Source organism: Pteropus vampyrus, unplaced genomic scaffold (genome assembly GCF_000151845.1).
Source record: "Pteropus vampyrus isolate Shadow unplaced genomic scaffold, Pvam_2.0 Scaffold47, whole genome shotgun sequence".
Classification (NCBI taxonomy): domain Eukaryota; kingdom Metazoa; phylum Chordata; class Mammalia; order Chiroptera; family Pteropodidae; genus Pteropus; species Pteropus vampyrus.
This window is the reverse complement of record NW_011888828.1, coordinates 998,998-1,018,879: the sequence shown is the minus strand read 5'-3', so window position 1 is coordinate 1,018,879 and position 19,882 is coordinate 998,998. Positions and strand designations below refer to the sequence as shown.

The window sequence follows — 19,882 nt, the reverse complement described above, 5'->3', positions numbered from 1 at the left end:
CTGGACCTAATGGCGGTTGGCCCAGGTTCTAGAGCACTTTGGTTGGCCCATGGCTGCTGGGTACAGTTGCACAAGCTGCACACTACGCAACTCCAGTGTCATTTCACCCTTTAGTCATCAGAGATTAATTATATCATTACAACTTTCTGGCAGAGGCATGTCGGGTGTCAACACAGGGGCTCACAGCAAGGTTGGTGCCACCTAGGCAGATGCCAAGCCCTCAGAACAAGGCCTGCTCCCATTTGCCACAAGAACCCAAGAAGTCAGAAACCAAGGGCTCGTTATCCACAGAACCCCCCTCCGGAAGTACCCACATCTCGTCCCTGTATCTTGGTGATCTCGTTTCCTGCCTCAGTTTTTCTAGTACCTCGGGCTGGAACGTCCATCAGGGACAGAGGGACATCCAAGGAGCCTCAAACCAGGCCACTGTGCAAAGGGGAAAGAGGACAGAAAGAAGGTCCCAGGGAAGCTCACAGTCAGCTTTAGGCTCTGTCTTTTCAGGTGCTAGACTAGGAGAGTTTAAAGGAGGTTGTATAAAAAGAAACAACTGGATATAATGGCTGCCAGAATCTAGCAACGTAACAATAGAACACCAAAAAATAACTTTTGAAACATGATATGTAAAACGTAAAATTTACAATTATGGCCATATTATCGAATGCCTTCTGAACCCACAACCCTAATTTCTATATATCGCCAAGTGACTCATATTAACTTTACTCTGAATTTCTTGATAGAAATACTAAAATGCTATCTTCTTTGGACATAAGCTAAGGCTTAGAGTTTGTTGCTTGTGTAGCAGAGATGCTTATAACTTAAAAGAGAGAGACAAGGGACAGTGACCTAAGAATATTCTGCGCTATTCATTTACTTGTGGATTTTGCTGTAAAGCTGGGATGCAGCCAGATTTTTTTTCCATTCGAAGTATATTTGATGGACAGAGTTCTGTAATTATACAGTTGGCCCTTGAATGATGCAGAGGTTAGGAGTGCTAACCCTCCACGCAGTCAAAAATTGTGCATAACTATGTATTCTTAAATGGAAAAGCTTACCAATTTAACGTAGAGATAAGCAGCATGGTTAGTCAGGGCCACCTGCTGGCAGAACCGGGTACTGCAGCCCAGCTATCATCAGAAAAAGCCCTAGCAGAGGAGAAATTCCTGTAGTCCAGGCAAAGCTATAGTGGACGCACAGTGCCACAGTGAAGATGGTGCCACAGGGATTTCAAGCCCTTACAACTAAAATGAAAATTGCCTCATTTTGTCTTTTGGAGACGATAGTTTCCCTAAGGAAATCAATTATATATTGAACACCCAGTATGCCTTATTATTACCCCTCCCTCACCCTAATTTTCAATGAATTCCTTCAGGATATTCCCCTCACCCCAATCAGAACACATCAACAGTTTTATAATGGAATGGAAAAGGTTCACTTTTCAGAAAGTTGTTTTACTTAGCTCTTCCTAAAAGCGAGGAAATTCTTGAACTGGACCAGCTTCATTGTCACATTCCTTTTATCCTCGACCATATGATGCCCCGCTACCATCTTAGCCACTGCTTTTTCTTTTTTACTTCTGCTTCTTTTTTATTGCCCACACCAAGACGAAGACGAATGGGACGTAGAAAAAACCAGCTCAAGAGAGGCCGCTGCAGAGCACACGTGCAGTTTTATTGAGTTAGTAGCATGCAGGGGATGTTCCTCCCACGATCAGCAAGGGCAGGCATCAGAGTGCAGCATCCAGGGGGAGGAGAGGCAGGGCAGGGTCAGGAGGGCTTCGAGGTCAGGGCCTGGTCACTTGGTGACATGCAGAGCTCTCTCTAGGGGGATCTGTGGTTCATCTCAGGGGCAACCAGGCTCAGATGCCCCTATGTTTGGAAAAGCAACTGTCACATCTCACTCCACCCTGAAAAAGAAGGGGGACGGAGAAGGTGAGGGCTTCATATTCACTGAGAGGCAGCAACCAACACTCACATTTTTATCAAACGAGAAAGAAAATCTTCCAAAATAATAAATAAATAAAATTCCCCGTGGTTTCCTGGCTTCGTGTCTGGGCTCCAGCTGCGGGAGCGGTCATTCGAAGGCTGGGTACTTGGCTGTTTCTCCCGCTCCCAGGGGCCGCTGGGCCTGGCAAGGCTGGAGCTAAGGCCTGCATACTCACCGGTGCTTTTGGCGGTATTCCTGCAGAGCTTTCTCTGCCACAGTCTCCATAAACATAGGGCTGTCCCAGGAGACTTCTGGGACTGTCACCATAATGGGGTAGGAATCAAAGAGCTTCAGAACCACCTTAGTGAAGCCAGTGGGAACACTGGAGTCAGAACTGTGGGAAGCCACCTAGAAGGAGAGGGAGGAAAAAGGGCTGAAACATTGGCCTAACTGGATCCATTTTGCAACGAAAGTCAGGTTTCAATCTGGACAGTTGGGCCCTTTTGCTTTTTACTAATCTCAACATGTATCACCTCAGTGAACAGAAATGCTCTAATTCAGAGACACTCTTTGGAAGGTGTAAATGCCACCACCAATGACCAGCCGAGGGGAAGCCCCACGGAGTAAAACATTTCCAAGCCACCGTGGTGATTTCCAAGCCACCATGTTTTCTTTGAGCAGCCACTGGCCAAGCTGTGGTAGAAAAGGAATCAGGGAAAGAAAATAAAAAGGTTCCCAGTGCCAGGGAGAAGCTCTTTATCACTGGTAGGGAACGATGCACAAATTCACGAGCTATCCCACACAGTGCAGGGCAGCGAGGCAGCTTCATGGAAAGAGCACATGGTCCTAAGCCAGACAGACAGGTTCCAATGCCCAGGTGATTCACCTATCAGTTCTCCGACCTCAGGCAAGCTGTGGAACCTCTCTCACTTTCCTCATCCGTAAAATGGGGTGATGCAAGACATTGCACCTCACTAGGTGACAAGGCTTTCATGCAACCATGTACATAAAGGTCTTATGTTTCCTGCCATGTGACGAATGTTCCATCAGAAGCAGAAGCAGCCCCCCTAGTATCTTCATCCCGTTTCACACCCCAGGGGAAGGTCACATCACCTGCAGATCGTGCTTGCGCCCCATCTTCAGTGTGTGGCCGGGACGTGACTCACCGTAGTGACCTGGAGAGGATATGGTTCTTCGCTCTGAGTGAGATTAGCCAGCTGGGACACCCAGTTAAACTGCTCATTCAGCTGCTTCAGCAGAAAGGAGGTGTTGAGCATCTTCTGCTGGTAGGACTGGAGCAGATCATCGTACAGCTTGGAGAACTTCTCGGCAAGCTGGAGGGAACTGTTCAGCTCCTGTCGCAGCTGGTTCTGGGAGGGGTCACTGGCAGAACAGTCTGCCCAGAGGTGAAAAAAACAAAAGGCAGGCATGTGAAGGGAAAGCTAAAAAGGGAAGAAACGCGAATGGAAATCAGTTCATGCAGCCGGAACCTAAAGCCAGGACCTCGTCTCAGCGCTGGTCCCCAAATCGTTTGTCATCAGTCTGTGACAAAATTAAGAGCTCACCCCAGAATGCAGATCAATACACGGCTTCCTTCATCGAGAAAGTCTTGCTCTGGAAAACAGTGTCATCTGAACTAAACAGTGTGCTCGGTGACATGGTCGATTTACCTTCTGATGCAAGACCCTTATCTCCTTGGAGACGGTGGTGAGCAGCACTGACCACGCTCTGAGAAGCATGGATCTCAGTGCTCCACGTGCTCAGACCAGGAGCTGCCCTGGCTGCCCTAGTTCCCCCACGAATCCTTCCTGGAGAGGGGGGATGTTACTTAGAGCCGCCATTTGTATGGCACCTATTATGTACCAGATACCACGTAAGTGCTTTGAACATCCATTATCTCTAATAATCAGATGTATTCTAAGAACTGTCAGTAACAAAATTTTTTTTTTTTTTTACCAGTAATGAAATTGAGGCCCTCAAAAGTAAATCACTTGTCTAAAGTCATAGATTAAACAACCAATGGGACCAGGATGGAACCCACGGCTTTAACTCCCAGACTTAGGCTCTTCCTATTCTGAGTCTGGGGGTCTGGAAAATTCTCCAAGCTTGTCTTTTGGGCATATCTACAGAGTTGAAAATTCTGGCCCCAAGAGTCCACGCGGCAGAGAAGCTGGCCAGGACTGTTGAGTCCCAAAGCACAGCAGCCCGGTGGCTGAGGCCCTTGGCTTCTCGCCTGCCCACCACAGCTGGTCACGAAGCTCACCAGGAGAGCAGGGGACATGGAGTTCATTCTTGTTGGTCCCCGAGCACTGACTGCAAGTTGTCAAATTGAAAGGAGCTGGTAAGTACCCACTATGTTTTTTAAAAACTACTGTTTTTTCCTCTCCGTAAATTTTTCAAAACTGTTCCAAGGAGAGCACATCACATCTAAGCACGGCCGGGGAAAGGAGACCTTTGCACACTGAAGACAGGTAGTTGTTTATGTTAAATCAATCAATGTAATCATTTATATTATAACAAAATGAAATGTTAGGTGGGGCAAGAAATAGAATTACTAACAAGAAGCTAGGTTAGAAAAGATAATGAATAACCTTAACTCTTTTAGCAGGAAATCATTAAAAAATAAGAAAACTCACTGAGAACCGAGACTCAGTCTAGAGCGTCAGGGGATGATCCTGTCCCCCGGAAAACATTAGCAAGGTCTGAAAACATTTTTAGTTATCCCACCTGGGCGGGGAGGGGGGACGGCTCCTGCTATCTAGAGGGTAGAGGCCAAGGATGCTGCTAAACATCCTCCAGCGCACGGGACAGTCCCCAGTGACAAAGAACGATGTGCGCCAAAATGTCAATGGAGCCGAAGCTGAGAAATTCTAGTCTGGAGTTCCTGGCCAGCGCGTGCTCACGTGGTCGCAAGCACCTTAAATAAGAGGTCGCACGTGTTCCTCCATGGAGAAAAGAAGGCAGCTGTTTAGGTAAGCTGTGATCAGTGGCCACCAAGATCAGGGCCAGGGGTGCCAGTCTGAGCCTAGACATCTGTACATCTTTCCTTCTGGCCTTACTAGGACTAACTTTCTACTAGCAAGGCACTACGTAATTTATGCTTTTCTAACTATGGTATTTCATGGGAACAGCCCAAAGAGGCTTGGCTACACTTCTTCATACATAGCCTCTTATATCACTTGTATTTATTTTGCAGTGGCTTCTAAAATTATAGGAATGAGGCCAGAGTATTTAACCGGACTCTGAAGGCCGGCCCTGGAAAATCCAAACATATTAAATAAGAGCAAAGCCACAAGACTGGTCTTCTATTTACAAGAGAAACAACTGACTCTTTCTGAGCACAGACTATGATGAACCAGGAAGTATTCTAGATGCTTTTATAGCTATTATCGCAAAGTAGGAAGAAACCAGCCAGCGTCCAGATCTGATAAAACTGAGGGGAACAGCTGAAGGGAGCTATATCTCCTTTGCCTCAGGAACCAACCAACCGACAGCAATGCTGCTGGAGAGCTAAGGGATCACAGGCAGTGACCCCTGTGCGCTGGGGGCAGAACACAAAGCACTGGTTAAGAACACATTCCAAACACCTAGCTCCCCCACGTGGGCTGTCCAGTAATCTTGGGAAGTTACTTAACCTTTCTCTGACTGATTTTGCACCTCTGTTAAGATAGGGGCAATAATTGTACCCAACTTAGGGTCATTCTGAGGAAATGCGTAATTGTTTGCAAAATGTTTAGAACAGTGCCTGTCACGTGGTAAGTGTCTGCTAAACGGAAAACATACTATTGAAAATCATCGGCAGGGGGAAATGAGGATGTCTACTATGCTTGGCCCTCAGGAGAAAAGAATAACTGGGGAAATCAAACGGTGATGGCTTTTTTAAAAAGCATAGCAGCCCCTCCCTGGACCGCCTGTCAGCTGTGTGCTGGAGCACGTGGCAGGCAGTCTGTATACTTAGTTTCCCAACTTCAGGTACGATTCCACATCCTGACCCTCATCTACAGATAAGAGGCCCAGGCAAAGCGAGGCAAAGTGTCTCCCTTGGTGCCACGGCTAGAAGGCAGCAGAGCTGGAATCTGAACTCCCTTCTGTCTGACCCCATCAAGGCAGCCCCACTGAGGTACCAGGGACCCAAGGCTCCCCGACTCACCCACTGACAAGATCTCCTGGCACTTCTCACACTGGTCCTTCATCCTCAGGCATCCCGTAGAGTTGTGACGGATCTCCTTGCACACAGAGCGGTTATCATGGTCTTCCAGAGAAATGAGAGAAGAGGAAGTCATGCCAAGGAGCCATACCTAGCAATCCGGTGATGGGCTACCCGGACCTCTCTGACCTCCCCCGCCACACACACTACTGATTGGACCTTTGAGATGATTCTGCAGGCAGAGCAGGTTGGAATTTCCCCACAGACACAGGCTTCTGGTCGAGGCTCCCTGCAAGACCAGGCGGTGGTTCCCAGGGTTTCCCCAGCTGGGTGTGGCCTCCCCCCTTACCACACCCACCTGACGAGCCCTCTCCTGCCTCCACACTCCCTCAGCTATTGGCACTTACCTTGGCATCACAACCCAGTCTGCTCTGCATTTTACCTGGCTCCTTTCTTTCCCCCTAGCCAGTCATCAAGCCCCTCGAAGGCAGGAATGGCATCCCCCTTAAAGCCTCCTTATAACACAAGCCCCCCAGACCCCGCTACAGATATGCAGTCAATGCTGGTTGAATTCAACGCTCCCCTGAATTTCCAATGCATTTCAAGCCGAACCCTGCTGCCAGTTAAACCACAGCATTTAGGAGATGGTGCTGGCCAACCAGTGTCTATTGGTTCAATGAAGGAAGTCGCTTCTGCAAGTATTGGCTTTTCATGTCCAAATCAGACTTCACTCATTCAAAAAATATTCATTGTGTGTCCATTCTCTACCAGGCCCTAAGGTTATAGCTACGAACAGCTTTCTTAACTATCATATGGGCCGATTGTATAATTTGTCATCAATGTACACATGGGGTCCACAGAAAGCCACCTAAGTTCCCAAGAGGTTCTCTAGAGGAGAAGGTTCAATGTGATGCCCACCAGTTGCTGGAAGGGGCATGGTACACCCGAGAAAACACGGACTCCAAGTTCCGCAAGGCTAGACTTGACCGGGTCCTATTTTACAGGCTGTGAAAACCTGGACACACTCCTTTATCTCTCTGTCCTTGTTTTCTGTTCCTTCAGTGGGGTTACTCCCACCCTCATGGGGTTGCTGGAGAGAAATCGAGATGACACTTGCCAAGTCCCAGCATAGTTCCCAGCATCTGATGGGCCTCTCAACCAGCTGATAGTTCCCACCCCTTCTTAGGAGAAACGAGACAACTTTCTAACCTGCCGTGAATTCCGCCATCGGGAACTCGTAAGGAAGTCTGTGGAGGTGGCCATCCATGGCCTGCTGAGCCTGGCTTATCATGTCGAAGAAGGGCTGGAACATGTCCTGGAAGTGTGGGGGTCTGAACATGGGGAAAGGCATGATGTTCCGTGCCAAGCGGGACTTGGGACTGAAGTAGAGAGACCTCCTTGGGGATGAGCCGAAGGACGAGAAGTAGGAGGTGTCCAGGGGCTCCCGGGTGAAGAACCTGTCCTGGAAAAGTTCGTCCATAATACTGGACACGCGTTTGAATCTGTCCTCCATGGCGTCCAGCACGTGGGTCTGCTGCCTGTCATTCTCCAGCAACGAGTCAATGCGGTCCCCGTTAGTCCAGAGGTAGAAGGGAGAGCTCTGGTTCAGGAACTCCTCCAGCTGTGGAAGGCAGCACAGGGAACCCTTAGGAGAAGCCCACTGAAGCCCCAGCCTCCTGCGCTCCGCTCCTGTTGACATGGGCCCGGCCTAGCCCCTCACTTAGCTGGGGCTCCTTAGAGTCACACGGCCCATGCCAAAGGGACTGGGACTGGCTCCCCGCTCTCTGAACTGTCAGGCCAATGCCCTTCCACTCTACTCACCCCACTGGGGAAGAGTTTAGGAAGCCCCATGAGGCTGAGAGAGTTCCAGAGCCTCCCACTCGAGACTGGGCTGCTGTCCTCTTTGACCACCAATGATCCCCACCCCTGCTCAGCCAAAGGCCAATTGATATGCCTTCCGGTGAACAGCAAAATTCGTGAGTTCCAATGAGCAAGACCCTCAGGGGAGGATGGGATCAACATTAATGTACTAAAAATTCTCAATTCCTTCAGTGTAACTGGACACAGCCATAAGAATCTTCTAAGAGATGGCCAACACCTGGCGCAAATGCTTTTTATGACTCCACAGTTCTCCACGCACAGCAATCATTACTAACTGATGATGGCTTTCTGGGCCCATATGCAGCCAGAACTAATCAATTGCATCTGGCTCGTGAAAAGAAACTGTGATATTGTGACTTCTGATAAAGAATACATATTTCTAACAAAGAGCTCCTAAAACCCTTGGAATGTCCTGTGATGAGGTCAGTAAAGGTGACTTGCGTTATGTTAACGAAGTGACTTTTGGAAAACACCTAAGAATGAGGCTGGTTGCTAGGGGAACCAACCATGATTAGAACTTTCAGTAGCAACCCCTGATTTCTGGGGATGGAAGAGGGGCTGCAGGTTGAATCTTCTGCCAATGACCAATCATTTAATCAACCATGCTTATGCAATGAAGCCTCCATTAAAACCCGAAGTACAGGACTGGTGAACATGTAAGATATCTGAGGAGAGTTGCCCCATATCTTGCCTTATGCATCTCTTCCATCTGGTTGTTCCTGAGTTCTATCCTTTTTTAATAAATCTGTAATCGAGTCAGTAAAGTGTTTCTCTGCATTCTGTGAGCCATTCTAGCAAATTCATCAAACCATAGGAGGGGATTGCAGGAACCTCCAATCTACAGCCAGTCAGAAGCAGCGCAGGTGACAATCTGGACATGTGATTGGCATCTGAAGGGGATGGAGGTGGGGCAGTCTTATGGAACTCAGCCCTTAACCTGTGGGCTCTGATGCTACTTCGAAGTAGATCGTATCAGAATTGAGTTGAATAGTAGGACAACCTGCTGGTGTCAGTGAACTGCTTAGTGGGGGAAAAAACTCCACATTGGAATTGGGTGAAAAATGACAGAAATATTTCATTCAGATCCTTCATTCCCCACTCAGAGCCTAGGCTGCACTTAAGGAGGATTTTTCCCCTTTTCACCTGGCGGCCAACCAGCCCCGACCCGCTTCTGCAGACGCGTGCGTAGAACTTCATGCAGGTCTGTTTCAGGCAGGGCTTGCATTCCTCCCAGAGGGCCATCATAGACTCATTGCACACCCCCTGGGATGCCTTCAGCTTCATTTCAGTTTCCTTGGTATCAGTTAGGGCATCCTACAGAAGGACACAAGGCCAGGTTAGCCACACAGAAACCACGGCAATGGTGCTGGGCTCCCCCAGACCCAGGCAGGCCTTCCCACAGCTGGCCACACGGTGTGCTAATTCCCACCCCTGCTCTGGCTCATTCATTCCCTTTTCCGTCTACCTGAAATTCCCTCCTCATCCAGCTTTACACATCCTTTCATCTTCAGCACCCGACTGCCCCTTAGTCCTCCCCAGCCTCTCCTTCTCTGACTCTGCACTTAGAGTCTTTACCCCAGGATTGAACTTTCACTTATACCACACTTCCTAGGCTCACCTTTTGGTGCTAACATCGTCTTCCAAAGCTCCTGGAGGCTCCCTGAATCTTAAGTGTCTATTGGAACCATGGTCCCTGACATGCGCCAGGAATAGGCTTTCAAAATCAAAATCACCAAACTATCAAAACCCTCTAACATACCCACGTCATTTGACTCAATAATTCTATGAGAATCTATGCCAGGAAATCCTACAATAAAGGACAAATTCTCATGTTTAAAGCTATGTGTTCCCATGTATGTTTATGGCACAAAGGAAAAATACTAGAATTAATCCAGATGCTCAAAACTAGGGAACAAGTTAAGCAAATCATGGTACATACAAAGGGCTGAGAAGTACAGCATTATAAGGGATGTTTACAATAAGTTTTAACATTAAAGTAAGCATATTTCCTGTTAAAAATTCATGATTTCGAACACAGCCACTGTCAAAAAAGTATAGGAAAAAAAGTAGTAAGAAATAGATCAAACATTAACAGTGAATTGTCCTTAAGCATAAGGGTTACGAAAAACTACCTCTTCTACTTTTCTATATTCAAATTTTGATGAATGAGTGTATTACTCTTCAAAGGAGAATGAAGCAGACCATGAAGACACTGTGAAGATCTAATCAGAAGGAGTTCGAGTTATTCTATCGTCCTGCTCTCTGTCCCCTGCTCTGTGCTGGAGAAGACGCCCACACCTCCTACTGAGCCAATTCACAAGCGCCGACTACACCTGCTGGTCACTTTCAGCGTCACATATTCCTCAACTAAGTAGCAGTGGAGTCTACGGCCATGCCACCCTGAACAAGCCCGATCTCGTCTGATCTCAGAGGCTAAGCAGGGTCGGGCCTGGTTAGCACTTGGATGGGAGACTACCTCGGAAGACCAGGTGCTGTAGGCGTAAAAAATAAAAGATAAGGGATTGTAAGCTGACAAGGTCCTTGCAATCTGTGAGGTCAACCAAGGGTTGCTTCGCCTAAAAAATAAAAGCAGCAGCAGCAGCAGCAGCAGTGGAGTCTTTTTCCAAACTCGAGGAGCTTTATCATAAAATCTGGCTTGTCGAATATCAAACTCCCATGTTAACCATAAAAATTTGAGAACAAGACTTGGTCCTCCCACAGGAGCTATTCGAGGATTCTCACAGAATGGCGAGAACTAATCCTGAAGCCAAGAAAGGGCACTAAGTTTCAAAGAAAGTTAGAGCTGCATCCAGGCCAGCGTCTCCTTAAGCGGCTTCCATGAAACTGTGCTAAAGCTATCGGGGAAAAAAGTGGCTTCTCTGGTCAATTTTTTTTTGGAAAACACTGAGTTAAATGAAGTTACATGGGTTTCTTTACTGCAGAAGTTCTCAGAGGCTTTAAAATGTTTTTACTACGCGTTATGAATCGTGAAGGTGGCAGGTGTCCCCATCTTAGCGTCTTTCTTCATTAGGGGCAGGGTGGCAATGGGAGCAGGTTTTTAAGATACTCTTAAGACTATTGGATTTTAAAATACATTATTCATCGAATCAGTTATTTTAGTTTTGTTGCATCATTAGCACAGCCTGGACCCACTATGTTCATTATCAGACTTAGGGTCTCTTTATGAAGTAGTCTCCAACTCTAGAAAGATATGGGGCAATACAGTATGCACCTGCCTTACCCCAAAGGTGTTGCCCTGCCCCTACTAGCTTTCTGAAGGTAAGGCACCATCCCCCTCCTACCCTGCAACAGACCCTATCTTGGATCTCGGCCATTGTCAGTGTTTAGAAAAATCTATTGAAGCGAATCTGGGCATCAGGCTCTGGGTTGGGCTTGTAACAAAAGCACATCCAAGCTCTTACCCTTTGAAGCTTTTTGGAAGCAAATAAACCCTCCCTATTTCTTAACTATAGTCTCGGCATCAGGGACTGAGGATCAACGAGGCATCCCAGCGGGACATCTCACGAGGAGCCAGGACCTGCCCTCCCTCCCCTCCAGTGAGGAGGGTGAAAGCAAAGACGTGGTCCCATGTCTCTTCCTTACCTCTTTCTGCTTCTTGGCTTCCTCTAAGCTGCTGAGCAATGATTTGCGCTCATCGTTCGTGTGTTCTATGAGGGTCTTGATCTGTTTCACCTCCTTGAGGGCATTTTTAATTTCCTTATTGACGTATTTACTCCCCTCAGTAGACATTTCTGCAAGAGAAGGGCAGGGAGGTAAAATGAGGTGAGAGGAAGAGATGGTGCTGGAGATATCTCTTGGAACCTGCTAGAATGGTCAGAAAGGCAGCTGGGTCCAGGGGCTGTCCAGGCTAGGAAACCCCTGGCAGGCAGCCTTCGGTCTCCAGCTATGCTCTGACACAGGTTCCACTCACAAGGCTCATTGTGGACCCAGGGTCCGAGAAACACAAACCTTCGGAGCGGGCACATCCCATTGAAGGGTCAGCGGCACTGTGCCCCTGCCAGCTGGAGAACGAACCTGCCCAGCCACAGAAGAAAATTTCAAGGAAAAAAAATCCTAGAAGCGTAACCTCTTCAGCACCGCAATATGAAATATTATCTTCTGTATATAAATCTTTCTAGAATTCAATTTAACCAAACATCTGGATTTCTCCAATGCACGGTGACAGAGACAGCAAAGGTGAATAAATGAATAGCACTGTTCCTCAAGGAGCCTGTGACCAAGACACAACACCCCGTGACAAATGCAATTAGACAATGTCACCAAAGGACCAGCTAAAGCACTGAGATAGACACCTCACATGCATTGTCTTTAATACTGCGGGCACTATGATTATTACCATTGCACAAACGGAGAAAAAGGAGCCCAGTGAGATCAAGATACCTGCCCAGGGTTATACGGCTAAGGAGTGGCAGAGCCAGACTCATACCAGGGTCTGATCTCAAAGGTGGGATTTTTTACTACTACACAAAGGACTGGTCAGCAGGTCAGACGAGAGTGGGACGGAAGGAGGATGGATTTCAGGAAAGGTCTGGCAGAACTGGGGACCACCAGCCGGGCTCCGAAGGATGACAAGCCTCAGACTGAATGATGGTTCCCCTTCCTTGCCCTGTGAGCAAAGACTACGAAGCATGGTGTTCTCGGTAGGAAGGTAGAGATACATGTACTGAGGGCTATGGAAACTCAGAAAAGGGAAGTCCACAAAGGCTCAAATGGCCCACACTCTGTGGACCTTCACAGAGGAGGTGTGGGTGCCAGACCACACAGACTGGGAAGGAAACAGCCGAACGAGACGCAGCAGCTGGAAAAGGCTTTCGATACACCTGAAAATGCCTGGAAGCCAACCTGACCACAAAAAGCCTAGGCCAGGTGGCCAAGGAGAGGAGGCTCAGAGAGCGGCACGGCAGAGCAAACCAGACCTGACAAAATGGTCTTTAACTCCTGGGGTCCTGACAAGAAGGAAGTGTGTCAAGGGTGGTACTCTGGTCTACTTACCCTGCAGCTCTCTGTCTGAGACTGCCTGGTCGCCCAGCACCTGCCCGTTCTCCCAGGTCACCAGCAGCCCCACCAAGAGCAGTAGAGTCTTCATTTTGCCTCCTCCAATTCTGGAATCCCAGCACGCCTCTGTTTGTAGAGAACAGGACACTGTCATGGTAACAGCTAGACAGCCTGCTGGTTTCCGGCCCAGCCTGCTGCCTGCAGCAGCTTCCCAGGAGTCCTGCAGAGGCCTTGCCGTTAGCTATCCCCTCTCAGCTGGCATCACCGAATTTTTATCCTCAGGGAAGTTGGGAGAAAAGATCAGACTTGCCAACGGACACGTTCAAAAGAAAGTAGAGGCAATGGGTACAGAGAGGGACCACAGAACAGCAGCTTAATACAGAAGAAACAAAAATTCTGGAGTCAGAGCCCTGGGCTTGGGTCTAAGCCTTCTTCTTCCTCCTCCTCCATAACAGCTAAATATGTGTGAGCAAGGCACACATGCTTTCTGAATCTAGAAACGGGTCCGTCTGATGATACCTGCTCATGTCAGACAAACCCTGAAAACACCTCCATCGGATCACTCATCTGGCCTTCTCCTGTCCCCTCATCAAGTGGGGATCGCATCCCAGAGCTGACAGCCCTCCTGCCATGTGCACCACTAATCCTGCCCACAGCAAGTATCACCAATCAATCACTGCACTTGTCCACACCGAGCCTCAGCACAACCTAAAACCGGTTTCAAGAGTCTGAGGCACTGACAACCAACCCTTCGGGTTGACACAGAAAAATAAATCCATTTGCCACTCCTAGTTGTGAGACTCGAGCCACAACTGTGAGGCTGCACGGATTGGGGATATAAATAAAGAGTGAAGCCAAGAAGGAAGGACACTTGTCCTCAGGGAGGAAAGAAGAAGGGACAAAGTCGAAGGGTTAAGGTTGGGACCAATGGGTACTTGGGCCCTGAGGCCTTCCCAGGAGCAGTCCCTGTGGGAGGACGCGGGCCTCTGCTCTGCCAGGTCCCTTTCATAGGCTCATTCCCTTTAAACCCACAGCAGGGTTCCCTGCCAAGGCGTTCCTGCCACCACTCTGGGCTGGCTGCCCTTAGCCTGGGGACAGCCCGGTCTTACACAATAGACCCTTTCCCAGAAGCTGAAGTTGTTGCATAAAACAGAAACCCCTCCCCCTGTAATCCACGCGTCCCCCACCTCCGCAACTGCTTATCTGAACTCACCCACTTCTCATAACAAAACGGGGAGGTGAGGTGCCCCCTTCCCGAAACTGTGCACGTCCAGAAACTGCTCTCAGCTCAGCAGGCCCATCTGGATGCTGGGTAGAGGATTAATAAGGCAAACCTCTCCTGAAGAGTAGTTAGTAAGGCAGCCGAGTTGTGATTCCCAAACCAGCTGCCCAGAGCACAGAAGCAGCATGGAAGAAAGAGTGGGTCTTCGCCTTCCTCAAAGACAGGGTGGGCAGCTGAGCCAGGGCGCTATTTCAGGCCTGCTGGAAGGTCCCGGTCTAACAGGCTCTGCCCTAGCTGCTCACTGAAGCCTGAAATGCCTCAAGCAGGGCAGAGCCTTTGTCTAGACAGAGAAAGCCGGCACAATACACCATTTACACTATTCGCACAATTCCCTGCAAGGCCCCCGGTAGCAATCACTTCTGAGAAATTCAGAAAACAAGGTGTTGGGTCCTAAAGAAAGGAGGTGGAGGGCAGCCAAAGGCAAGAGCACTGGATAAGGAGTCTGGAATCCCAGCAGCCACTACAGGGTCTCCCACCAGGAGCCTAAGGTTCATGTGGAGCTATTGAACTCAGAGCCAGGAAAGAGATCAGTCTTCTGCCCAATTCCTCCACCCCAGAGGGGAGGTCGAACCCAGAGACAGGATGGGACTCCCCCATGGCCCATGGCAAGTTCATGGCAATCCCAGGATGAGAACCCAGCTCTCCCAACACCCAGTCCAGTGATCTTTCTTTGACACCAAGTCATTTAAGTCTCTGGGCCTCAGTTTCTTTGTAAAATGGATCTGATATAGGCCTCAGAGATGAGAATGTATTTTGTAAACACAGTGTCCTATATAATCGTGGTGAATTCTGACGACTTCAGAATTTGATGTAAGACCAAGCATGAGCATTGACAATATCTCTTGGAGAGGTGGGAGCAGGTAGCAGGTTTGGAAAGGGGCAAAAGAACAGAAGCAGGCACACAGAGGTCACCTGTGGTCCCTCCGTGATAGTGTGTCTTTGCTTTAGTGCAATGACCAGCTACTTTAAAGTACCTATGAATCACCTGAGGGTCTTGTTATAATGCTGATGCTGATTCAGAATCCGCTTTTCTCACATGCTTGCAGGCGATATGATGCCACTAGATCGGTGGCAGCGCGGTGACCTGCCCTCCCGTCGCGCTGACTCACCTCCCCTCCCATCTCCGGGCCGGGGTGACTGGCTGTCAACTTCTCTGATTAGAAGAGCCACGAATACCCTCCTTTTCCCACCACCACTGGGCAGCCTTCCTTCCCCCCTCTTCCGTGCAGGAGGGCTTAAACCGTGCAGAGAGCGCCTGGGGGGGGGGGGGCACGGAACCTGAGCAAAGTAGCCATACAGCTAGTAAGCCGCAGAGTCTGAAGCCCAAGGCTCAAGGTCTTACCCTACTTCCCCACTAAGTATAGAAAACTAAACCAAAAGAAAAATGAGAACATAATTCACACGTAATTCATACCATCCAAAGGGAAATATTACCTCTGTGGTATATTTCCTTCTATTTCCTATGCATTTGTCTACAATCCGCTTCTTTACATCCACTATATCAAATATTCTTTATAAGCACACTTTTGTGGATATATAATAGTCAGTTTTCTGATCTACTCTACTTTGCTACCCCACAAGACTGGACATTTAAATTGTAATTTCCCATTATTATGATCATGAACACTCTCATGAGCATCCTTTTATAGTATCTGTACTTAATCTTAAATTCCTAACCTCTCTCTTTAAAAAAAAAAAAAAATTAATAACCAGCTCTTTTTTTCATTAGGTCCAGAAATTCTGGAAGGTCAAGAAGCTGCAGCTCTAATCTCTCTTCTGACACCTACTTGCTGTTTATCTTTGCAGATGCTCTTAAACCCCTCCAGGCCTCAGATTATCATCTATAAAATGAGACAGTTGAATCAGACGTCTGAGGTCTGAGGTCTGATGTAGGTTGTGTGACTTTCCCTTGATGTACCCTAGTGCATTAGGAAGTAAAAGGAGTAGGATTTAAATGATTGCAACATATACTTAAATCAAAACATCATACTTATAAACACACTACCCAGGGAACTAGAAAATTCTGAAGCAAACAAGATGACTCATGCATGCAAGCTGACGACCATTGCTGGAGATGGTACCTTTCCAGGGAAGATGCTGCAGCAAGGCCCTATGTGCTGGCCGGCTCCACCACTCAATAGCCTGAGCCTCCGGCAATAGAGGTCAGTTCTCCAAGTCTCAGTTTCCCCCGTCTTTGCAAAAAGAGAATCATTACACCTGTTCTATTTACCCACAAAATTGTGTTTGGAGCTAATGAGCTGAGTCCCAGCCTGTGCGCTGTCCCCAGCTATTTGGCCCCCTCCTCGGTTGCCTGGTGATGGAGATCGGGCCACCTACCTTCCCAGGCTCCCTTGACTCCATCCCAAGCGCAGCTCTGACAACTCTGTGTCTACTAGCGATTGTCCTCTCCTCGCCCACCTGCCACCCCCGCCCGCCCATCAGTCCGGGTGAGGATCTGGGCAAGGGTAGGAAAGGTGGGGACATCTCACCGGTCAGTGGTGTTCGTGTGCTCCTCCTGGCGACGCTGCGTGGCGAGCGCGGTGCAGCGCCCGTATTTATAGAGCTCTGCTTCGTATACACCCCCTTTGGGGCTGGCTGCAGACCTGCATGACTCACGCCCAAAGAATGCCGGGGAATGCACCGGGAGCTTTCTGGAAGCAGGCGCGGGAGGGGAGTGCGGGGGTGCGGGGATCCGGTGCAGCATCCCGCAAGAGGCGCCGGGGGGCGCAGCAGCACCGCGAAAGGCCTTGTCTTGCGCTCCAAGGGAGACAGACCCTGGGGTCGTCTCGCACCTCTCCCCGGGGGTTCAGAGTTGGGGGACGGCGCCCCCGCGATGGAAGAGCCTGAGTTAACGTGCACAGCTGGGCTCCTCTCTCGTCAGGACTGGAGGGGGTCCCCTGCGCCCCTAGCTGGTCCTAGCCCAAAATAAAACCTCACAGTCCAGCAGCCCTCTTGAACGTTAATCTTTCACATCAAACATGTGCCGTTCCTCTCCTTTCATTTAAGTAGAAAAGCAACAGAAATAATGAGGGTGAGATGGAGAGGGGTGTTGTGCTCAAGAAGAAAACACAAAGGGTGAAATGCCGACGTCCGGAACCATCACAGTGACCAGCTGGCCAAGAGGAGAGAGAAATGTTTTTAGGGATGAACAGAGCATATATTTGGGGAAGAAGAAGCTCCCGGCCTCTTTGATTCCTGGACTATAAGCATGTAGTCTCCATCCACTTGAGATCCAGCCAAGCACGGTGGGCTCTATGGACATGGGACCCTGCATCTCTGCACTTGGTTTGATGCACCAGTGCTGCCGCTTGACACTCTTATCAGTTCTTGAACCAAGGGGCCCACATTTTCACTTTGCACCGAGCCTCAAAAATTATGCTACCCATCCTGTTTACAAAGGGGCTCACTAGCCTCCAACTGCCCCAAGTTCCCTCTGCTGACAGGAGGAAGCTTATTTCTGTACCCCCTTTGGCCAGTGGCTTCCATGTGGCAGTGGGATAGGAGCCATCACACCACCCCTGGCAGGGAGCAGACCAGCTCAGTAGCCCCTCGGGTATAGCTACTTCTTGGGGAAGAAGCAGGGGCCCCCACTCTGGACCTCCAGGGTGTTTGAGCACCAAGAAAAAGGATAAGGGGCTGGAGAGTGTTTCTCTCACTGATGGGGTAAGGTGGGAGGACGAGACAGGTGTAGGCAGCCTGGTTTTGGCGGCCAGCTTTGAAAAACACTTGAGATGAAAGGGTTTAAAGGAGAGCTGTATGGTCAGGGGCTGAGTTTTCCTGTTCATTACTTTCGGGATATCACTAGAGGCCCCGTCTCTGATTGCCCAAAGTCCAGGGGCAAGTAGGACCTCACGCCACTTCAGGAGGGAGCCTGGAGAAAGCTTCCAGGCTTGTGAAGTTCCAGGAACTTGAGCTGGGTGCATGGAATTCTGACTACGGTCTCAGCTCTGCACCGAAGCACTGGGTGACCTTGGACTAACCACTCTGCCCCCGGGGTCTCTGTGCCTTCTAGACGATGAGGAATTTGGTTTGTATCATCTCTAAGTTCCCCACTTCAACCTAACCTGAGATAGTGCTAGTATGATATCATCAGCTCAGAAGAAAAAAAAATCTAGCAAAAATTTGGAGCAATATTTTTTCTCCTGAGGCTTTATTTTCCTTTAAAAAAAAAAAAAGTCTAATTATCAGTAACAGCTACATTTTCTATGAAAACTGCCTCCTCCGTAGCATATCAATGCCTGAAGTCAGAAGAATTGTTTTTGAGCACGCTTCTTGTAACTTTTCTGTTCTATGGCTCCCCCAGCATCCGGCATAGGAGGCATAAACCTGTGATAATTATATTTTTAAAAATCAAACTTTGGAAGACAAGCAAGCAGATCTGCCTTAGTCAGCTGAAGCAGGGAAAGGGAGGAGGGAAGAAGGGACTAGGAGAAAATAACATGATTCACAGCCAAGACTGTGGTCCCCTGGGAAGGATGACTTGATTACTCCAGCTACTAAGCAAACGAGGCTCAGAAGATTTAACTTTAAGAGGAAACATGCATATTTTGAAAGCACCATAAATACATCACTAGGTTGAGAATATTCTAAGTAGATCATAGAGGTCAACTGGTTCAGCCCTCTCACAAAACTTGAATCTTACCCTCTCCTCCCCCAACCAACATCCGCACCAGGTGGTCATCCTGCCTTTGTTTGCATACCCCCCGGAACTGGGAGTTCACTACCTCTGTGCAAGCAGTTTGTCTAGTAAAGCTGTTTATAGTTAGGTTCTTCTTTGGTTGCGTCAGAGTTTGGCTCCTGCCTGGGCTCACTCCAAGCCCTCTTCTGTCTTCTGAACCACACAGAAAATCTAAATCACCTCTCCCTGCTAGCCCTTCAGACATTTGAAGGCAGCTAGTTGGCTTCTCCCACTGACCCCAGGCTTGTGGCTGCCTGCCCCGAGGTCACGCGCCCTTTGGCTTTCTGGACTTTGCCTCTCCTGAAGTCCTGCGCCCAGACCTGGGCCTGCCAATACCAGAGAGAACTGACCACAGAACAGGGCAGGACCACCTGTCCCTCACCCAAACACTCTAGATTAGCTCTTAGTTAGCGGCTGAGTCACTTGGTTGATTCATAGAGAATTCATCATCTTTCTGGCAATGCTTCTGTTTAATCATTGTTTTTCCCATTGTGGACTTAGGCAGTCAGATTTGCGGTTTTAAGTTTGATTTCTTTTCTTGGAGGTGGGGAGCATCAGGAAGGGGGAAGGGGAAAAGTAAAAAGCTTTACCTGTCTCTTTACGCTTAGCCTACCACCTCTCCCCTGCTCTAACATCCTTGTTATGTGTCTCCACCTCCACCGTCGTAGGGCTCAGTACCACCAGCATGACAGCTTTACCATCACTAATATAACTGGAACTAGCTAGAAATGGACAAGAGCAGAACCCTGTGGCCTGTAATTAGGAATCACTCTCGAGACTCTAATTATTTAATGGGTATATTCAGTCAATTACAGGTTCAGGAAAAAAATCATGGATAACAAAATCATATCCAGTAAAATCAGCCCACAGCTGATATAGAAGATTCTCAAGTGTTTTTGGGGACCTCCTGAACATTCACTCTATCCGTCGTATTTCCCTTATCTTCCCATCTAGG

General features: G+C 48.6%; 1 protein-coding gene and 1 pseudogene across 3 annotated transcripts; one reads left to right on the top strand and one right to left on the bottom strand.

Annotated features, from left to right (window-relative positions):
• Positions 1–1,647: 1,647 nt before the first annotated feature.
• On the bottom strand, positions 1,648–16,858 carry CLU (clusterin). Of its 3 annotated transcripts, none has more exons than XM_011359353.2 (9): positions 16,739–16,858; positions 12,965–13,093; positions 11,555–11,703; positions 9,095–9,265; positions 7,280–7,691; positions 6,074–6,175; positions 3,090–3,319; positions 2,159–2,331; positions 1,648–1,903 (listed from the first exon to the last, which is right to left on the bottom strand). In XM_011359353.2, the coding sequence occupies exons 2-9, from the start codon at positions 13,056–13,058 to the stop codon at positions 1,894–1,896; spliced, it is 1,341 nt and encodes a 446-aa protein (XP_011357655.1). In that variant the 5' UTR covers positions 13,059–13,093; positions 16,739–16,858; the 3' UTR covers positions 1,648–1,893. The 3 variants fall into 3 exon arrangements, with proteins under 3 accessions (XP_011357655.1, XP_011357656.1, XP_011357657.1); XM_011359354.2 differs by lacking the exon at positions 16,739–16,858 and adding an exon at positions 16,037–16,154; XM_011359355.2 differs by lacking the exon at positions 1,648–1,903 and having other exon boundaries at positions 2,155–2,331; positions 16,739–16,835.
• LOC111739168 lies at positions 10,334–10,452 on the top strand (annotated as a pseudogene).
• Positions 16,859–19,882: the final 3,024 nt, after the last annotated feature.

Coding starts and splice junctions, on each gene's coding strand:
- CLU (XM_011359353.2), bottom strand. CDS start 13,058: ATGAAGACTCTACTGCTCTTGGTGGGGCTGCTGGTGACCTGGGAGAAC. Junction 9,266..11,554: donor AAGCCAAGAAGCAGAAAGAG/GTAAGGAAGAGA, acceptor GTCCTTCTGTAG/GATGCCCTAACTGATACCAA. Junction 6,176..7,279: donor GATGGCGGAATTCACGGCAG/GTTAGAAAGTTG, acceptor TTTCTCTGGAAG/ACCATGATAACCGCTCTGTG.